This window comes from Castor canadensis, chromosome 6 (genome assembly GCF_047511655.1).
Source record: "Castor canadensis chromosome 6, mCasCan1.hap1v2, whole genome shotgun sequence".
In the NCBI taxonomy this organism is placed as follows: domain Eukaryota; kingdom Metazoa; phylum Chordata; class Mammalia; order Rodentia; family Castoridae; genus Castor; species Castor canadensis.
Window position 1 is genome coordinate 45,994,385 of NC_133391.1, and position 19,776 is coordinate 46,014,160.

Sequence of the window (19,776 nt, forward strand, 5' to 3'; positions counted from 1 at the left end):
AACTTGTAGATGGAACAAAACACTACTCACAAGCCAATTGCCTGGTAAGAACACATCAGAGCTTCTGCTTATATGCCAACACAAGGGCTGGATGCCAAAGGAGTAACTCCAGAACTTACACTAAGACTGAAATTCTATTGTTTCTGAACCTGGTATTTTTTTCCTTTTTATTGTTTGTTTGTTATATTGTTGTGGGATCTTTATTTTTATTCCTATTATTTTTTCTTTCTGTACTAACAAATTTACCATCACTATCTTCTCATCCCTACTCTCACCCCCTTCAAACTCCCTCCTTTTCCTGTGCTAAAATGCATTGCTCTCTTTCTCAACTACTCTTTCTGCCCCTTCTCATTCACTCTCTCACCCTGCCCTCACCTTCCCCTCCCATTCTTCCCCAAACTGTCACCAGACTACCCATCCCTCCTACACACTAACCACCTGCTGACCAGCCTACAATACCAACTTTACACAACTCCAACACCCTGCAATCTTTGACACAAGCACCCTATACTACAACAACAAAAATGCACCCAAACACACACAAGGGCCACAAAACCCATCAGCCCCCACACTCTTTCCTCCTTCCCCTTTAGTGCCATCCTATCCAACTCCCCAAATTTCTATAGCTAGTCTAACAAATGTTAACCTTCCAACTCCCACTGCTTATGGTTATTACCACTAAGGGGTCTTCTATATAACATATAAACTAATGCTTAGGTATTAAACCTGTGATTTAGTTATTACTAAATTACACCCAGACCAGGGACAGAAATAGCACACCAACCTAGCTAAAAACCCCAAACAACCACAAAACAAAAATTAAATCAAGGGAAAGAAAAGAGGTGACTAAAACCACCAACTAGAAATCAAGAACATAGTTCCACAGTACTAAGTGGAGTTATGGGAAGAAGAAGAAGGGATGGAAAACACTCTCCTAAACAAAGTAATTTAATACAGGACTCAGAGGGAAATGAAGAAAATGGATACTCAGTTCCTGGCCCCAACAAAACAATGGTAAACAACACTAAGGAACCCAGCGATGCCCACGAAAACACCCTCAAAGAAGAAATCTTGCAAGAAATCACTGAGAATTTCATGAAGATACTAGACGTAGTTAAACCAAAATGTACAAGATGCACTCAAGAAACTTCAAGATACCAAAAATAAAGACCATGAGAAGACATAGAAACAAATAAATGAACTCAGAGCTGCCCTAAATAAACACCAAAGTGAAACAGAGAACACTAAAGAGAGATAAATGAATTAAAGATGAAAATAAAAAATATTAAAGAGGAAGTGACCCAAGGGGAAAAAAAAGAATCAAACAGAAACACAAAACACATTGAAGCCCTCTCCAGCAGACTAGAACAAATGGAAGACAGAATCTCAAAACTCAAAATAAAATAGAAATTAAAGAAAAAACTGAAGAAATGTTAGTTAAATAACACAAGACCTGTGAAATGAATATGCAAGAACTCACTGACTCCAACAAAAGACCAAGCCTGAGAACTATGGATATTGAAGAAGAAGAGGTCCAAGCAAAAGGGATTAGTAATATACTCAATAAAATAATAATAGAAAATTTCCTGTAAGCCTCCGGGACACCAAACAGACTTGACCAAAAGAGAACCTTCCTACAGCATATTATCATTAAAACAAGCAGCACAGAGAATAGAGAAAGAATACTGAAGGCTATAAGAGAGAAAAAAACAAATAACATATAAAGGTAAACCCATCAAAATCACAGCAGATTTCTCAAAGGAAACCTTAAAAGCAAGAAAGACATGGAGTGAGGTCTTTTGTGCATTGAGTGAAAATAACTTCAACCCTAGGATACTTTACCCAGAAAGCGATCATTCAAAATAGATGGAGCAATAAAAATCTTTCATGATAAGCAGAAACTAAAATAACATATGACCACCAAGCCACCACTACAAAAGATTCTTCAAGTAATTCTGCACATAAAAAATGAAAGCAAACAAAATCAGAAGAGGGTGGGCAGTATCAGATCACAGGAGAAGAAAGGACAAAGATTCAGAGAGTAGCATTGATTCCACTACACACAATCAAATCCTTAAACAACAAAAACAATTAAATGGCAGGAATCACCACATACATGTCAATATTAACACTGAATGTCAACAGGCTCAACTTCCCCATCAAACAACACCATTTGGAAAACTGGGTTAAAAAAGAAAATAAAACAATCTGTTTTTTATAGGAGACCCATCTCATTGACAGAAACAAACACAGGCTTAAGGTGAAAGGTTGGAAGAAGATTTATCAAGCCAATGGCCCCCAAACACAGGCAGTAGTAGCAATACTCATCTCAGACAAGTAGACTTCACACTTACATTGATCAAATGAGATAAAGAAGGACACTTCATACTAATAAAAGGGGAAATACACCAAAAGGAAATAACAACTATCAACCCATATGCACCCAATCTCAGTGCACCCAATTTCATCAAACATACTCTGAAGGACCTAAAAGCATATATAGACTCCATCACAGTGGCAGTAGGAGACTTTATTATCCCCCTATCACCAATAGATAGGTCATCCAAACAAAAAATCAAAAAAGAAATTCTAGAACTAGATCACACCATAGATCAAATGGACCTAGCTGATGTCTACAGACTATTTCATCCAACATCCACACAATATATATTCTTTGCAGCAGCCCATGGAACCTTCTCCAAAATTGATCATATCTAGGGCACAAAGCAAGCCTCGGCAAATATAAGAGAATAGAAATAATCCCCTGCGTTCTATCTGATCACATCAAAAACAACAGTAGAAAATATGCAAACAATTGGAAGCTGAATGACACATTTCTCTTTTATTTCATCGATGAAATAAAAGAGGAAATTAAGAAGTTCCTGGAACTTAATGAAAATGAAAACATGACCTACCAGAACCTATGGGACATAGCAAAGGCAGTGCCAAGAGGAAAGTTTATAGACATGAGTGTATATATTAAAAGGACAGAAAGATCTTAAATAAACAACCTAACATTACATCTCAAACTCCTAGAAAAGCAAGAACAAGCAAAACCAAAACCAAGCAGAAATTAATGAAATAGAGACAAGAAAAAAAAAACCCACAAAGAATCAATGAAACAAAAAGCTGGTTCTTCGAAAAAATAAGTAAGGGTGACAAACCCCTGGAAAACCTGACTAAAATGTGGAAGGAAAGGCCCAAAACAGTAAAGTCAAAAATGCAAAAGGGTAGACAACAACAAGGAAATCCAGGGAATCATCAGAGACTACTTTGAGAAACTTTATTCAAATAAATTGGGAAATCTAGAAGAAATGGACAAATTTATACATACATATGACCATGCAAAACTGAGCCAAGAGGATATTAACCACCCAAACAGATCTATGATATACAATGAAATTGAAGCAGCAATAAAGAGTCTCCCAAAAAAGAAAAGTCCAACACCTGACAGATTCTCTGCTGAATTCTATCAAACCTTTAAAGAACTAATACCAATTCTCCTTAAAATTTTCCACAAAATAGAAAGGGAAGGAAGCTAGGCTAGTATTACACTCATCCCAAAACCAGACAAAGACATATACAAAAAGAAGAACTATAGGCCAATCTCCTTAATGAAAATAGATGCAAAAATCCTCAATAAAATACTGGCAAACTGGGTCCAACAATATATCAGAAAGATCATTCAACATGAACATGTTGGATTCATCCCCAGGATACAGGGATGGTTCAACATATGCAAATCAAGAAATGTAATACAGCACATTAATAAAAGCAAAGACAAAAACCACTTGATTATCACAATAGATGAAGAAAAACTTCCAATAAGATTCAACACCACTTCATGATAGAAGTTTTAAGAAAACTAGGAATAGAAGGAATTATAAAGGCTATATATGACAAACCTATAGCCAACATCATACTTAATGGGGAAAAACTGAAACCATTTCCCCTAAAATCAGGAACGAGACAAGGGTGTCCCCTCTCCCCACTCCTATTCAACATAGTGCCAGAATTCCTAGCCAGAGCAATAAGGCAAGAAGAAGAAATAAAAGGAATACAAATAGGTAAAGTAACTGTCAAAATATCCCTATTTGCAGATGACATGATCCTATACCTCAAAGACCCAAAAAACTCTATCCCAAAACTCCTAGACACCATAAACAGCTTCAGCAATGTAGCAGGATACAAAATCAACTTACAAAAATCATTAGCTTTTCTATACACCAACAAGGAACAAATTGAGAAAGAATATGTGAAAACAATTCCATTTATAATAGCCTCAAAAAAATCAAATACCTAGGAATAAACTTAACAAAGGATGTGAATGACCTCTACAAGGAGAACTACAAACCTCTGAAGAAAGAGATTGAGGAAGACTACAGAAGATAGAAAGATCTCCCATGCTCATGGATTGGTAGTATCAGCATTGTAAAAAAGCAATCTACATGTTCAATGCAATTCCCATCAAAATCCCCATGACATTCATCACAGAGATTGAAAAATTTACCCTAAAGTTCATTTAGAAACACAAAAGACCACAAATAGCCAAGTCAATACTCAGCAAAAGGAGCAATGGTGGAGGTATCAAAATACCCGATTTCAAACTATATTACAGAGCCAAAGTAATAAAAACAGTATTGTACTGCCACAAAAACAGATATGAAGACCAGTGGAACAGAGTAGAGGACCCAGATATGAATCCACACAACTGTGCCCACCTTATTTTTGACAAAGGTGCCAAAAACATATGATGAAAAAAGACAGCCTCTCAACAGATGTTGGTGGGAAAAGTGGTTTCTAACTGCAGAAAACTGAAACTAGATCCATGCCTATCACCCTGTACTAGTATCAACTCAAAGTGGATTAAGGATCTTAATATCAGACCTGAAACTCTGATGTTAGTACAGGAAAGAGCAGGGAATACTCTGGAAGGAATAGGTACAGGCAAGGACTTCCTCAATAGAACCCCAGCAGCCCAGAAACTAAGAGAAGGATGGACAAATGGGACTATATGAAATTAAAAAGCTTCTGCACAACAAAAGAAATGGTCTCTAAACTGAAGAGACCATCCATAGAATGGGAGAAAATATTTGTTGGCTATACATCAGACAAAGGACTGATAACCAGAATATACAGGGAGCTCAAAAAACTAAACCCTGCCAAAATCAATGAATCAATAAAGAAGAGGGCAACTGAACTAAACAGAACTTTTTAAAAGGAAGAAATCCAAATGGTCAAAAGCACATGAAAAAATGCTCACCATCTCTGACCATAAAGGAAATGCAAATCAAAATAACACTAAGATTCCACCTCACCCCTGTTAGAATAGCCATCATCAAAAACACCACCAACAAATGTTGGCAAGGATGTAGGAAAAAAGGAATCTTCATACACTGCTGGTGGGAATGTAAGTTAGGTACAACCACTTTGGAAAACAATATGGAGGCTTCTTAAAAAACTAAACATAGATCTGCCATATGATCCAGCAATACCACTCCTAGGGATATACCCAGAGGAATGCGACTCAGGTTGTTCCAAAGGCACCTGCACACCCATGTTTACTGCAGCACTATTCACAATAGCCAAGATATAGAAACAAACAAGATGCCCCACTACTGATGAATGGATTAAGAAAATGTGGTATTTATACACAATGGAATTTTACTCAGGTACAAAGAAGAATGAATTTTGTCATTCACAAGTAAGTGGATGGAACTGGAGAACATCACCTTAAGCAAAGTTAGCCTGGCTCAGAAGGTCAAAAATCATATGTTCTCCCTCATATGTGGGTTATAGACTTAAAACAATTGCAGTAATATTATTGGACATGGGTTACATGCTAAGGTGAGAACAGGTACGTGAGGAATAGGGAAAAGGAAGGAAACCTAAAACTTGAAAGTGTTTGATGTGACCACTGTAGAGGAGTAAATAAAGTAATCTTAAACTGACAGAGGTCACTATGGGAAGTTGACCGGGAAGTAATGAAGAGATCTGGTAGAGATGAATCAGTTCAGGTTGTCATACACATGTGCATAGAAGCAATGCTAGGATTCTCTCTGTATAGCTATCTTTATCTCAAGCTAGCAAAACCGCTGTGTCTTTATTATTGCTTATGTCTTCTCTTCAACAAAATTGGAGAAGAGGAGGGCAGAACAGGATCTTCCTGGAAGCAAGTGGGGTGGGCAGTAGGGGGAGAAATGGCCCAAACAATGTATACACATATGAATAAATGAATAAATAGTAAATTAATAAATAAAATTTCTCTCAAACAAAAAGAAAATAAACTGCAGGAGAAGAGAAGACAAGTAATTAGAGAGTACCATTGAATGGGCTGCACACAATCAAATCCTTAAACAACAAAAACAACTAAATTCAGGAATCACCACATACATATCACTATTAACACTGAATGTTAATGGACTCAACTCCACCATCTAAAGACACTGTTTGACAAACTGGATTAAAAAGGAAGATCTGACAATCTTGTTTAGAAGAGACTCACATTATTGACAGAAATAAACGCTGGCTTAGGGTGAAAGGCTAGAAGAAGAATTACCAAGCCAATGGCCCCTGAAAACAGACAGGAGTAGCAATACTTATATCAGACAAAGTAGACTTCAAACTTACATTAGTCAAAAGAGACAAAAAGGTCACTTAATACTAATAAAAGGAGCAATACTTAAAGAGAAAATAATTATCAACTTATATGTACCCAATATAAGTGCACCCAAGTTCATTAAATATGCACTAAAGAACTTAAAAATCACAGATGGACACCACCACAGCGATGGTTGGAGGCTTCAATACCCTTCTATCACCAATAGATAGGTCATCCAGACAAAAAATCAACAAAGAAATCCTAGAACTAAATGATACCATAGATCAAATAGATCTGACAGCTGTCTACAAAATATTCCAGCTTGCAACAATACAATATACATTCTTCTAAGCAGCCCATGGAACTTTCCCCAAAATAGACCATATCTTGGGGCACAAAGCAAGTTTCAACAAATATAAGAAAATTTAACAACATCTAAGAGGAACAATGAAAAAAAGGGATAGCATTAAACTAAAGAGCTTCAGCAAAGCAAAAGAAACAATCACCAGACTCAAGAGACAGCCCACAGTATGGAAGAAAATCTTTGCCAGCTACTCATCTGACAAGGGTCTACTATTCGAATCTATACGGAACTGATAAAACTCAGTCCCAAAAGAATCAACACCCCCATGAAGAAATGGGCACATGAATTAAACAGGGAATTCTCAAAGGAAGGGGTGTAAATGGCCAATAAATAAATGAAGAAGTGTTCAATTTCACTGGTTATAAAAGAGATGCAAATTAAAACAGCACTTAGATTTCATCTCACCTCAGTTAGAATGGCCAGAATCAAGGGTAACAACAACAATAAATGCTGGTGAGGATATGGTGAAACAGGAACCCTTATACACTGCTGGTGGGAATGCAAATTAGTACAACCATTATGGAAAACAATATGGAGATTCCTCAAAAAAGTAGAGCTAGAACTGCCAAAAGATTCAGTGATACTGTTCCTGGGCATCTACCCAAAAGAATGTAAAACAATACAGTAGAGACACCTGTAAACTGATGTTCATCACAGCACTATTTCCAATAGTTAAGTTCTGGAAACAACCCAAACACCCTACAACTGATGAATGGATCATGAAACTGTGGTACATATACACAGTGGAGTACTACTCAGTCACAAGGAATAATGACATGGGGTTTGAAGGTAAATGGTTACAATCAGAGGACATCATGTTAAGTGAAGTTAGCCAGGATCAGAAACACAAAAGATGCATGTTTTCTCTCATACATGGAAGATAGATCCAAAGATAAACGTATACACAAAAACAAACATGATCATATAAAACTCAGTTGTAGAACATGTTTGTAACAGTGGAGCTACTCTATGGAATTCAGGGAATGAGAGAAAGGAAAAGAGTGATAGAGCAACAGTAATATCACATACAACAAGAAGTGAAGGTAGAGGATATAAGAATGTGTCTTGAAAGAGGTTGAAAAATAGGAGGGCAGGGGTGAGAGGTAAAAGGGTAAGGGAGAGTATTTGAAGGGAATGAACAAACCAAAGTAAAGCACACCCACAGAGGACATACACTGAGACACCCTTCTGAACATCAACTCAAATATTAATTTTGAAAACCAGGATTGTAAAACAGGCACAGTGTGTGCAGGGAGGGGAGTAACAGTGTGAGGGGGAGGGTGAACTAAGGAAATTAAGGTGACAGTGTATGGTAGATGGACTTCATATACCTATATGAAACAGAACTAGAAAACCTCTTGAAATTGCTTTAAGCGGGGTGGGGAGGAGGCTGAGGGGGAGAGATGATGGGGGCAATGTAACTAATGTACAATATAAGTCTAATTGGAATTGTCACTATGAAACCCCCCCGTATCATGAATATATCCTAATAAAAATTTATCTAAAAAAGTAAATAAGAAAAGAAAAATTTAAATAACCCCCTGCATACTATATTATCGAAATGCAATGAAACTAGAACTCAACAATAAAAGCAGCAGTAGAAAATATACAAAGAACTGGAGGTTGAACACACATTGCTCAATTATCAGTGGGTCATAGAAGAAATAAGGGAGGAAAACAAAACTTTCCTGGAATTTCATGAAAATGAAAACATAACCTATCAGAACCTATGGGACACAGCAAAGGCAGTCCTAAGAGGACAGTTTATAGCCATGAGTGCAGATATTAAAAGCACAGAAAGATCTCAAATAAATGACCTAATTCTACATTTCACACTCCTAGAAAAGCAATAATAAGCTAAACACAAAACAAGTAGGAGAGAAACAATAAAAATAAGGGCTGAAATCAGTGAAATAGAGACAAAAAAAACCCCACAAAGAATCAATGAAGCAAAAAGCTGGTTCTTTGAAAAACAAAATATTGACAAATCCCTGGCAAATCTGACTAAAATTAGGAGGGAAAAGACGTAAATTAGTAAAACCAGAAACACAAAAGGGAAGAAAACAACAAATACCAGGGAAATTCAGGGAATCATCAGAGACTACTTTGAGAAACTTTATTCAAATAAATTGGGAAATCTAGAAGAAATGGACAAATTTATACATACATATGACCATGTAAAACTGAGCCAAGAGGATATTAACCACCCAAACACATCTATGATATACAATGAAATTGAAGCAGCAATAAAGAGTCTCCCAGAAAAGAAAAGTCCAGTACCTGATGGATTCTCCACTGAATTCTACCAGACCTTTAAAGAAGAATTAATACCAAACCTCCTTAAACTTCTCCACAAAATAAAAAGGGAAGGAACACTGCTTAACTCATTTTATGAAGCCAGTATTACACTTAACCCAAAACTGGACAAGGACACATCCAAAAAGGAGAACTACAGGCCAATCACCTTAAAGAACATCGATGCAAAAATCTTCAATAAAATACTGGTGAACCAAATCTAACAACATATAGGAAAGATCATCCATCACGACCAGGTAGACTTCATCCCTGGGATGCAGGGATGGTTCAACATACACAAGTCTATAAATGTAATATAGCACATCAATAGAAGCAAAGACAAAAACCACTTGATCATCACAATAGATTCAGAAAAAGCCATCAATAAGATTCAACAATATTTCATGATAAAAACTCTGATGAAAGGAGTGTACCTCAACATTATAAAGGCCATATAAGAGAAACCTATAGCCAACATCATACTTAATGGGGAAACCATTTCCCCTAAAGTCAAGAATGAAACAAGGGTGTCCACTCTCCCCACTCCTATCCAATATAGTCCTGGAATTCCTAGCCAGAGCAATAAGGCAAGAAGAAGAAATAAAAGGAATACAAATAGGTAAAGAAATAGTCAAAGTATCCCTATTTGCAGATGACATAATTTTATACCTTAAATACCTGAAAAACTCCACCCCAAAACTCCTAGACACCATAACAGCTTCAGCAATGTAGCAGGATACAAAATCAACTTACAAAAATCATTAGCTTTTCTATACACCAACAAGGAACAAATTGAGAAAGAATGTAGGAAAAAATTCCATTTATAATAGCCTCAAAAAAATCAAATACCTAGGAATAAACTTAACAAAGGCTGTGAATGACCTCTACAAGGAGAACTGCAACCATTTGAAGAACTACAAATACCTACAGAAGGTGGCGAGATCTCCTGTGCTCATGGATTGGTAGAATCAACATAGTAAAAATGGCTTTACTACCAAAAGCAATCTACATGTTCGATGCAATTCCCACCAAAATCCCTATGACATTCATCACAGAGATTGAAAAATTTACCCTAAAGTTCACTTGGACACACAAGAGACCAAAATAACCAAGGCAATACTGAGCAAAAAGAGCAACACTGGAGGTATCACAATACCTGACATCAAACTATATTACAGAGCCATAGCAATAAAAACAGCATGGTACTGCCACAAAAATAGATATAAAGACCAGTGGAATAGAATAGAGGACCCAGATATGAATCCACCCAGCTACGACCACCTAATTTTTTTTTACAAAAATGTCAAAAACATATGATGGAGAATAGACAGTCTCTTCAATAAATGTTGCTGGGAAAAGTGGTTATCTGCCTGCAGGAAACTGAAACTAGATCCATACCTGTCATCCTGTACTAATATCAACTCAAAGTGGATTAAGGCCTTAATATCAGACCTGAAACTCTGATGTTAGTACAGGAAAGAGCAGGGAATATACTGGAAGCAGTAGGCATAAGCAAGGACTTCCTCAGTAGAACTCAAATGGCTCAGCAACTAAGAGAAAGGATATACAAATGGGACTACATGATATTAGAAAGCTTCTGCACAACAAAAGAAATGGTGTCTAAATTGAAGAGGCCATCCATAGAATGGGAGAAAATCTTTGAGAGCTATGTATCAGATGGGACTGATAACTACAGTATACAGGAAGCTCAAAAAACTAAACTCCAAAAAATCAATGACCCAATAAAGAAATGAGCAACTGAACTAAAAAGAACATTTTCAAAGGAAGAAGTCCAATGTCTATACACCTGAAAAAATGCTCACTATCCCTGGCCATAAAGGAAATAGAAATCAAAACCACACTAAGATTCCATCAAGAACACCACCACCACTAAGTGTTGGCGAGGATGTGGGGAAAAATAACCCTCATACACTGCTGGTGGGAACACAAACTAGTACAACCACTATGAAAAACAATATGGAGCCTTCTTAAAAAACTAAACATAGATCTGCCATCAATACCACTCCTGGGGATATACCTGAGGGAATGTGACTTAGGTTACTACAAAGGTACCTGCACACCCATGTTTATTGCAGCACTATTCACAATAGCCAAGTTATGGAAACAGCCAAGATGCCCCACTACTGATGAATGGATCAAGAAAATGTGGTACTTATACACAATGGAATTTCACTCAGCCACAAAGAAGAATGAAATTTTGTCATTCGCAGGTTAATGGGTGGAACTGGAGAACATCATCTTACGTGAAGTTACCCAGGCTCAGAAAGCGAAAAGTCACATGTCCTCCCTCATATGTAGATTACAGACCTAAAACAAATGCAGCAATATTATTGGACATGGGTCACTCTAAGGGGAAACTGCACACAGGAAGGATACCTGCAGGTGAAGGAAACCAAAAACTTGATTGTGGTTGATGTACTCATGGTACAGGAATGGATATAGTAATCTTAAACTGGCCAGGGCCACTATGGGAAGGGGACTAGGGAGTAGTGAAGAGGTCTGGTAGAGATGAACCAATTTGGATTGTAATACACATATGCATGGAAACAACACAAGGAATCTCCTGTATAGCTACCCTTATGTCAGACTAGCAAAAACTGAAGTGATGTGTTAATTCCTCTTTATCCAAGGACTTTATCACAATGTCAAAAGAATTTGCTAAGAATAACTAAACCTACTATAGTCTGTGTTAAAAGGTGTGTACAGTTTACTATACAAATCTAAATATGACTAATTGTAGAGTGCACACACTGGTTACCAGTGTCCACTTTGGAAATGATTTTTATTTCTTCAAGTTTGACCTTTATGTCCAAGTTTCTATCATGCTAAGTTTGCTTCTTGCTTCAGGGTTTTTGTTACCATATTGGACTCCAGCCATATAATCAAGAACAAAAAATCTTTATCAACTAACTTCTTATGTCCCATGGCAGGTTTTTGTCTTTCCCTGCCTCAATATCAGCATTATTCACAATAGCATAATGATGGAAATGATCCAAATGTCCTTCAACCAGGATAACAAATGGACAAACAAAATATGGCATATACACACAGTGGAATATTATTCAGTCCTAAAAAGGAATTAACTTATACATGTTACCACATGTATGAATTTTGAAAACATTATGTTAGGTAAAATAAGTCAGATACTAAATGACAAATATTGTACAAGTTAACTTATTTAAGGTACTTAGAATAGATAAACTCCTAGAGATGGAAAATAAAATAGAGGTTGCCAGGAACTAGAAGAAAGGGGAAAGGAGGAGTTATTGTTTAATGGATACAAAGTTCTTGTCAGGGATGGTGAATGAAAGGAAGGAAGGGGGAAGGAAGGAAGGAGTGAGGGAGGGAAGAAGAAAGGAGGGGAGAGGAGGAAGTGAAAGAGAAAGCCCCACCTAGAAGGTGAGAACTAGGGCAGAGGGTGCTCTTAGGTTCCTGGCCCTAGGAAATCTGGAATGGAGCCTCTCTGTCTTGCTAAGCTGGGAGGTGGGAGGAAGGAAGCAGTCTTGCTTTGAATACTAGACTCTTGCCTTTCTTGCAGAATTTTCATAGACTTTTCTCTTCTTTTGTTGTTTTTCCCTAGGACCATGGCTATGAATAGTTGTTTTTCTCTAATTTTCACCAGTTTCACTGGGGAGTAAGTTAGTGTAGTATCTTACCCAGATAGGGTTGCCTTTTTATTTAAAATATTAGTTGTGTTATTTAGCTTGAAGGATTGTTATATCACTGGTACATGGACTGTAAAATTTGTTTTATTTTATGGCAAGCCTCTATAAAAACCCTGCTGCATTCTTGAATAAATGAATGGACAGGTTCTGTTAATGAACAGTGGCCATTTGCTACAGTGTGCTTTGACAAAAAAAGTCTCTATGCCAGCCTGTTGCTAAATTCCATTCTTTGTCACCAACACTGTCTTAGTTTGGCTGCTATAGCAAATTACCATAGACTGGGTGGCTTAAACAATTTCTCACAGTTCTGGAGAATGGGAAGTCTGGTGAGGGCCTTCGTCCTGCCTCTCTTTGTATCCTCACATGGTGGGAACATGGCAAGCTAGGTGTCTGGTGTCTTTTTATGAGACAGCATCTTGCTTTGTAGCCCTGATTGGCCTCAAGCTCACAATCCTCCTGCCTCAGTTTCTTGAGTGCTGGAATTAGAAGTGTGTGCCAGCTACGTCCAGACTCCCCATCACCTCTTAAAAGGTCACTAATCCTATTCACCAAGGCTCCACCCTCATGAACTAATTGCCTCCCAAAAATCCCACTTCTAAATACCAATGCATTGGAAACTATATTTCAGCATTTGAACTTCAGCAAACTGGAGGACTCACAAACATTCAGTCCATAACAAGTGACTGCTCTTTTGCTAAGATGTTTTACTCTATTAAGTGCATGGGCTCAGAAACTTTGATAGGAATAGTAATTCAGCCTTTCTATTATGAATAATTTGAGGTCAAGTATTATTTTGCTCAAAAGACTCAATCGGTTTAATTAGATTATCTTTTGAAATAATTGGTTTATCAAGTTACAGGAATTATTTTATGTTACAGGAATTATTTTATTTTCCAGGGGAGGTGGAAAAAGTATTACTACTGAGCACTTATTATGTGTTAAGTTTATTACATATAATTTAACCTTTGTGAGACTATTTGTTAATAATTATTAGGGTCAGTGAGGGTAGCAAACTAAGACTTAAACTTTGGGGTTTTCCAAGGTCATACAGCCAATCAACAGCAAGAGCTGCAAAGTTTTCTTTCGCTTTTGCGCAATAGGATTTTTGTGCAGTCGGACAGTGGTGTTATGTGGGCCTTCATGCCAGAAAGAAAGGAGTATTTATGCTCTTTCGGAGAGAATCCATCGCTGGTGACTTACGTCCTGCCATCTACACTCGTCTTCCTGCAAAAGCATTCCCTGCCGCTCTTCTGTGAAAGATATTTAAGGCCGGGCGCCACGGCTCAGACAGCACAGCGCCTGCCTTGCAAGCTGCAAGGCCCCGAGTTCAAACCCCAGCCCCCCCAAAAAAATTAAATAAAAAGAAATTTAAAGAGTCGTTCGTTCAGAATTACAGTATCAGAGCATGCTGCTGCTGTTCTTGCCAATTCACGTTTGTTAGACATGTTGAAGTGCTGCTGTGTTTTAAACATTTATTTCTGAATTTAATTTTCTGAAATAATTTCGTGGAGGTAATATTGGTGTTGGGGTGCAGAAGTGTCACCCAAGATTCAGATCTTAAACTTTGGGATAACAAAGGGGCAGGGACAGCAGAGGTCAGCCAGGCGGACCTTGCTGGGAACTGTGGTCCTGGGTGGGGCGGGTGAAACCGCCTAGGCCTCCAGGCGCTGGAGGTCTCGGGCGCCATCTATCGGGCAGGCGGCGAGCGCGCGGCAAGGTGCGGGGCCTCCACAGCCCAGGCCCGTGGTGCGCGCGGCCCGTGGTGCGCGCGGCCCGTGGTGCGCGCGGCCCGTGGTGCGCGCGGCCCGTGGTGCGCGCGGCCCGTCAGAGACGGCTGGCATTCGCGGCTGTGAGGCGGCGTTCGCGGCGGTGAGGCGCCGTCGCGGGGCTCGAGGTGCCTGGCGCGTGCTGGTGCTCAGGTGCGTGTCGGCCCGAGCGGGAGTGGGAAGCGGGAGCGGGATTGGGAGCGGCTTCCTAGTTGCCACGCTTTTTAGCGGCGGGAAGCGCAGTGCGGGCGAGCGCGCGCGGTACCCCCGCCTGGGTCGGCGGCCTACCCGAGGCAGCACGCGGCCATGTTCCGTCAAGTTTCCCGCCTCGCGGGCGCCGCGTTCCCTGCCAGGCCCTGGGCACTCGGGGTCCGCCCTCGACGCCCGCTAAGGCCCCGGCTCGTCAGGCACGGGGGTCTCCGCCCCTTCGAAAGACGTTAGCGTTTAGGAGTGAAATTCTGAGGGACGGCCAGCGAAGGTGGCAGGCCTGCACCGCGAGGGAGGACGGGAGAACAGGAGCGCCTCGCCTCGTCACAATCCGCGGCGCGGCCGTCTCCACGGCAACGCGACCTGACGGCTCAGATGCCAGGGAGGCCCGCCCGCATCAGCTGCTGCCCCCGACGCGAGCTCCTACCGCGCGGGGACCCACGCGCCGTGGTGATCTCGCGTGGACATTGACACTGAACGTGGACGGGCGCCGGCGGCTCACGCTGTAATGCTAAATATGCCGGGAGCCGTAGAATCGTGGTTCGAAGCCGGCCCAGGGCAAATAGTTCTCGAGACCTTTTCTTGAAAATAGGTGGTACAAGAAAGGGCTGGCGGGCTGGCGGAAGTGGTGGAGCGGCTGCCTAGCGAGTCTGAGGGTCTGAGTTCAAATCCCACTGTTGTGAAGAGAGCCAAAACCCTGAATCAAACCTACGACTCCTTACACCGAAATGTGCCCTTGTTCTTAGAGAAAAGGTTAGTTCAAGAAGAATTAACCTAGAAGGCACAGGAAATCAATGTGAGTCAATGCCCTGTATAGCTATCCTTATCTCAACCAGCAAAACCCCTTGTTCCTTCCTGTTATTGCTTATAATCTCTCTACAACAAAATTAGAAATAAGGGCAAAATAGTTTCTGCTGGGTATTGGTGGGGGAGAGGGAGGGGGTGGAGTAGGTGGTAAGGGAGGGGGTGGGGGCAGGGGAGAGAAATGAACCAAGCCTTGTATGCACATATGAATAATAAAATAATAAATAAATAGAAAAGATTTACACAAAGAAAGTGCCAAATTCACCATTGGTTAGAACCCTTCATAGTAGTACGTGGCCTGGAAAAAAGCTGTCTTAAAATTGAGCGTTAAAGGGGTGTATGTGGGTTCAGTTAATTGAAAATTAAAATTACTTTTATAAACAAATCGAATTTGTACGGATCGGCCACTATGTGCTCAGGGTTATTGAGACCCTTTAGGAGTAAAAAGAGAAAAATACAATGTCATTTATCAGGCTACCAAGAAAAATAGTGTGGGGTGAGGGGCTGAAGAATTTGAGGTAAATGGTATTTTTTTTTTAAATAGAAGAGTGCATCAGAACTGAAACAGATACATAATGTTTTTATTCTGAACCAAAATATGTTATATCCATCCTCTTTTGTACCGGAACTAGAAACCAAAAATTCTTTTGACGACATTTGCTGTTTATATGGGAGGTTTTTGTGTAGTTATTTGACATTTTCTAAAAATAGTTTCACTTTGTAGTTTTATTGCCTTATTTCCATTTTCTTTTAGAAAAAGTCATACAAATGTTAGTCTTAAGATTTTCTACTTAAATTTGGAGGTAGCAAAGTCATATGCAAGTGGTCTGTGAGTTTTAATTTATAGTTTTTTTGTTGCTGAAAAATGCAGTTCTAAAACTAGATGGGAAATATTTTGTTACTTTTGGACAATATTAAAATGACTAGCATTTTCATGTATACTTTTCAGATAATTGTATTCAAGTTCTGAAATTGGTTGTATAAACAAAGATTGTAAAACTGTGTTAGTGCACTGAGGGCATGGCTTAGGTGGCAGAACACCTGCCTAACAAGTACAAAGCCCTGAGTTCAAAACTCCTGAGGGGTGGTGGGACACACGACTTCCACACGACTCTGTTAGCATATTTTTAAATGATACCTTCTGCATCCTGCCCTATTCCAGGCTTGCCTATTTCGTACAGTCAAATTGTTTCAGACATGTATAAAGCAACTTCTTTTTGTTGATGATTGGGTGATTAATAAAGAGGACAATTAAGCACGTGGAAGGGGAGGACCCAATAGCTGAAACAGTGAAAAACCCCACAATATTCTGAATTGTAAGAACAATCATAAAGTATTTGCAGTTAGACCTCTCACCAGTAGCATTTTTTCAAGAGATGCATGTGCAAACATTCTTTCCTCCTCCATTTCATTTCTACATGTGTCTTATCCCTGTATCAGGGAAGTGTCAATATTGGAGACACATAATCTAACTTGATAATGAGGATTCCTCCACAAGATGATACTCATATAGTTTTTTTTTAACTTTTAAATTTCCTGAGGACAAATTTTCATTCAGTTAACTATCACAGAAGAAAAAGAAATGTAACACATTTTGCGATTTGTATGTCCAATTTCATGTTTTCACACATAGGATTTTTTATCATGTTTCATAATTTAGAAAAAAAGGGGATGTAGTGTTGATGTGCAGGGGGAGTAATTGGAAAGAGAAAGGAGCAATGCATGCCTGTAGAGATGGTGACTTACACCCTGAAGGATGGGTAAGAATTTGCCAGGTGGAGAATAGAAGAAAATACATCTAAACATTGGTGCAGTATGGAGCGAGGGACAAAAGTGTGAGAATGCATGAATGAGTAGAAAACAAATAATGTATTTTGTTATTGAGTCACTTTGGAAGAAGTCAGAAGATGAAGCTGAAAGAGCTGTCTTTGGTTCTATTTTATAGGACATTCTGAGAAATTAAGATTCTGATGTACTTATCCAGAAATATTTTTCTACATCTTTGTAAAAAAATATAAACTACCTTTTCTATTTCTTGCAGATTTATGACAAAGTTCAGTTTCCAACAATGTTGAAATCAAATGATTGCTTGTTTCCTGTGGATAGTTTGTTTTTCAAAAACCCATTGCAGGATGAAAAGTAAGTGTGCCTTAAAGATGATAATATAGTGTATTATTTTGGTTTTTTTGTTTTAGGGAGTTTAAATTTTCTGTCTGGTAAGTAAATAAAAATGAAGGGCCAAGAGATACTGATATTTCACTTCTATATTCGGAAAGCATAGAATTCAGATATAAAGGAGTAACAAAAGTTTAATTATCTCAAATGTTATATTTTTTTAAAATAGATTCTTGCCCACTTGACTTCCATTTGTTTGCATTTCTGGTTTGTCAGATTACTTGGGGCTAAGGCAAAGGTTGGAAGTAATGGTCAAAGAAGCTCAGGATAAGAAGTGAAGGTACCTTTTGGAAACAGAATGGGAAGTATGCAAAGGCAAATTCAGTGCAGGCAAGTAGGGGTGGAAGTAAAGATGTGAGACCAAAGGCAGTAAGAATAGAAAGTAGTAGTCTCTTGAATACCAGCTATTAGGGATTTTCATGTATCATTGCTCTCTATTCTAAATTTTCTGTGTATTTGCTCTATTGTATTATTGTGTGTTAATGAAACATTTATTTCATTTATTTTTCATTCATTCATTCAAATACTAATTTTGAATATTGATTGAGTGCTGAAAGGATATAAAAAGAATGATATAAACTTTTATTTAAAAAATTTAATGTGTGGTTGTGATTAAACACACATGCAAAGGTCATTAATGAATAATGTGACTATATAATTCATTCAGACTGGGACACTTTTGAAAGTGCAAAAGTATATCCAACTGATGCAGTAGGAGTTAATCAGGATTGGCCCAAGCAAATTTTGGAACATATGGTCATCCTTATAATACAAAACCAAAATATGTGCAAAGCAAATGATAAGCATATGAAGTGTCAGATTTAGAAAGAAGGTCATCTTGGGCCAGATGGTCAGGTCAGGCCAGATGGTCAGGTCAGGCTTTATGGTAGTGGGGAGAGGTTTCAGGAGGCTTTGAAGGATTCTATAATTCTTTTGTTAGAGAGGAAGTACACATTTGAAGGTGTGTTACTGAAAAGGAAGGAATGGAGATAGGCCTATTCGTGGTACTTTTAGGAAATAGCATATAGAGAAGTTTCCGGAGGTAGACAAATCATTAAAGAGAAACTGAGACAAGAAGTTAGAAAAGTTAAATGCCAGAATAGGAATCTTGGATATGATTCTCTTGTGTTAAAAGCCATGGAATTAAATCAAACATTTCTTTTTCTATTTTTTGGCTAGAGTTTGAACTCACAGCCTCACACTTGTGAGGCCGGTGCTCTTAACTGCTATGTGGGAACATATGGCAGAGAAAACCCTCACTTCATGTTAGCTGGGAGGTAGAAAGAGACAGGAAGGGGCCAGGGTCCCAATAACCCCTTCAAGGACATGCCCGTAGTGACCTGACTTCTTCCCACTAGGCCCCACTTCTTAATGGTTCCACCATCTCCCAGTAGTACCAGAGGCTGGTGAAGAAGCCTTTAACACCCAAAGGTGTTAGTTTGGGAGACACTCAAACTATAGCAAGTATATAATAAGCAGTTAAATTTGGCCTGATACTAAGAAGTATGTGTAAAACTATAAGGTGGTTTAAGCTCACTAGGAAGTTTGGCTTATTCAGAAGCCACTGAAGGATTTTGAATGTAGTAGTATGTTGGAAACAATTCCAAATTAATATAGAAATGTGTAAAACATGAATGACAGCGTGGAGGCAGTGAGGGCAGTTAAGGCACTTCTCAACCAAATACCAGTTGATTAAAATTGTTATTATAAGCACTGATGGGCAGTAGAGACACAAAGAAAATAATGAATTCAAGAAGCATTATAAAAATGATGCAGTGAGGTCTGATGTATGTCTGTATAAAGTGAATTAAAAAACGGTTTCATGGTGGTTTGGATTTTGGTGACTGGGAGAAAGGTGATACCTCTAGAAAAAAAGAG

The 19,776-nt window shown here is 38.8% G+C and overlaps 1 protein-coding gene across 2 annotated transcripts in view; it reads left to right on the forward strand.

Annotated features, from left to right (window-relative positions):
• The first annotated feature begins 14,761 nt into the window (after positions 1-14,761).
• Positions 14,762-19,776, forward strand: part of Hfm1 (helicase for meiosis 1) — a 117,790-nt gene continuing 112,775 nt past the window's right edge. For both annotated transcript variants that reach the window (XR_012448942.1, XM_074076498.1), the window contains exons 1-2: positions 14,762-14,865; positions 17,765-17,862. Coding sequence is in view for 1 of the 2 variants with exons in the window: in XM_074076498.1 (XP_073932599.1) it covers positions 17,792-17,862 (71 nt within the window). In the remaining variant the exon portion in view is untranslated. The remainder of the gene's footprint in view (positions 14,866-17,764; positions 17,863-19,776) is intronic.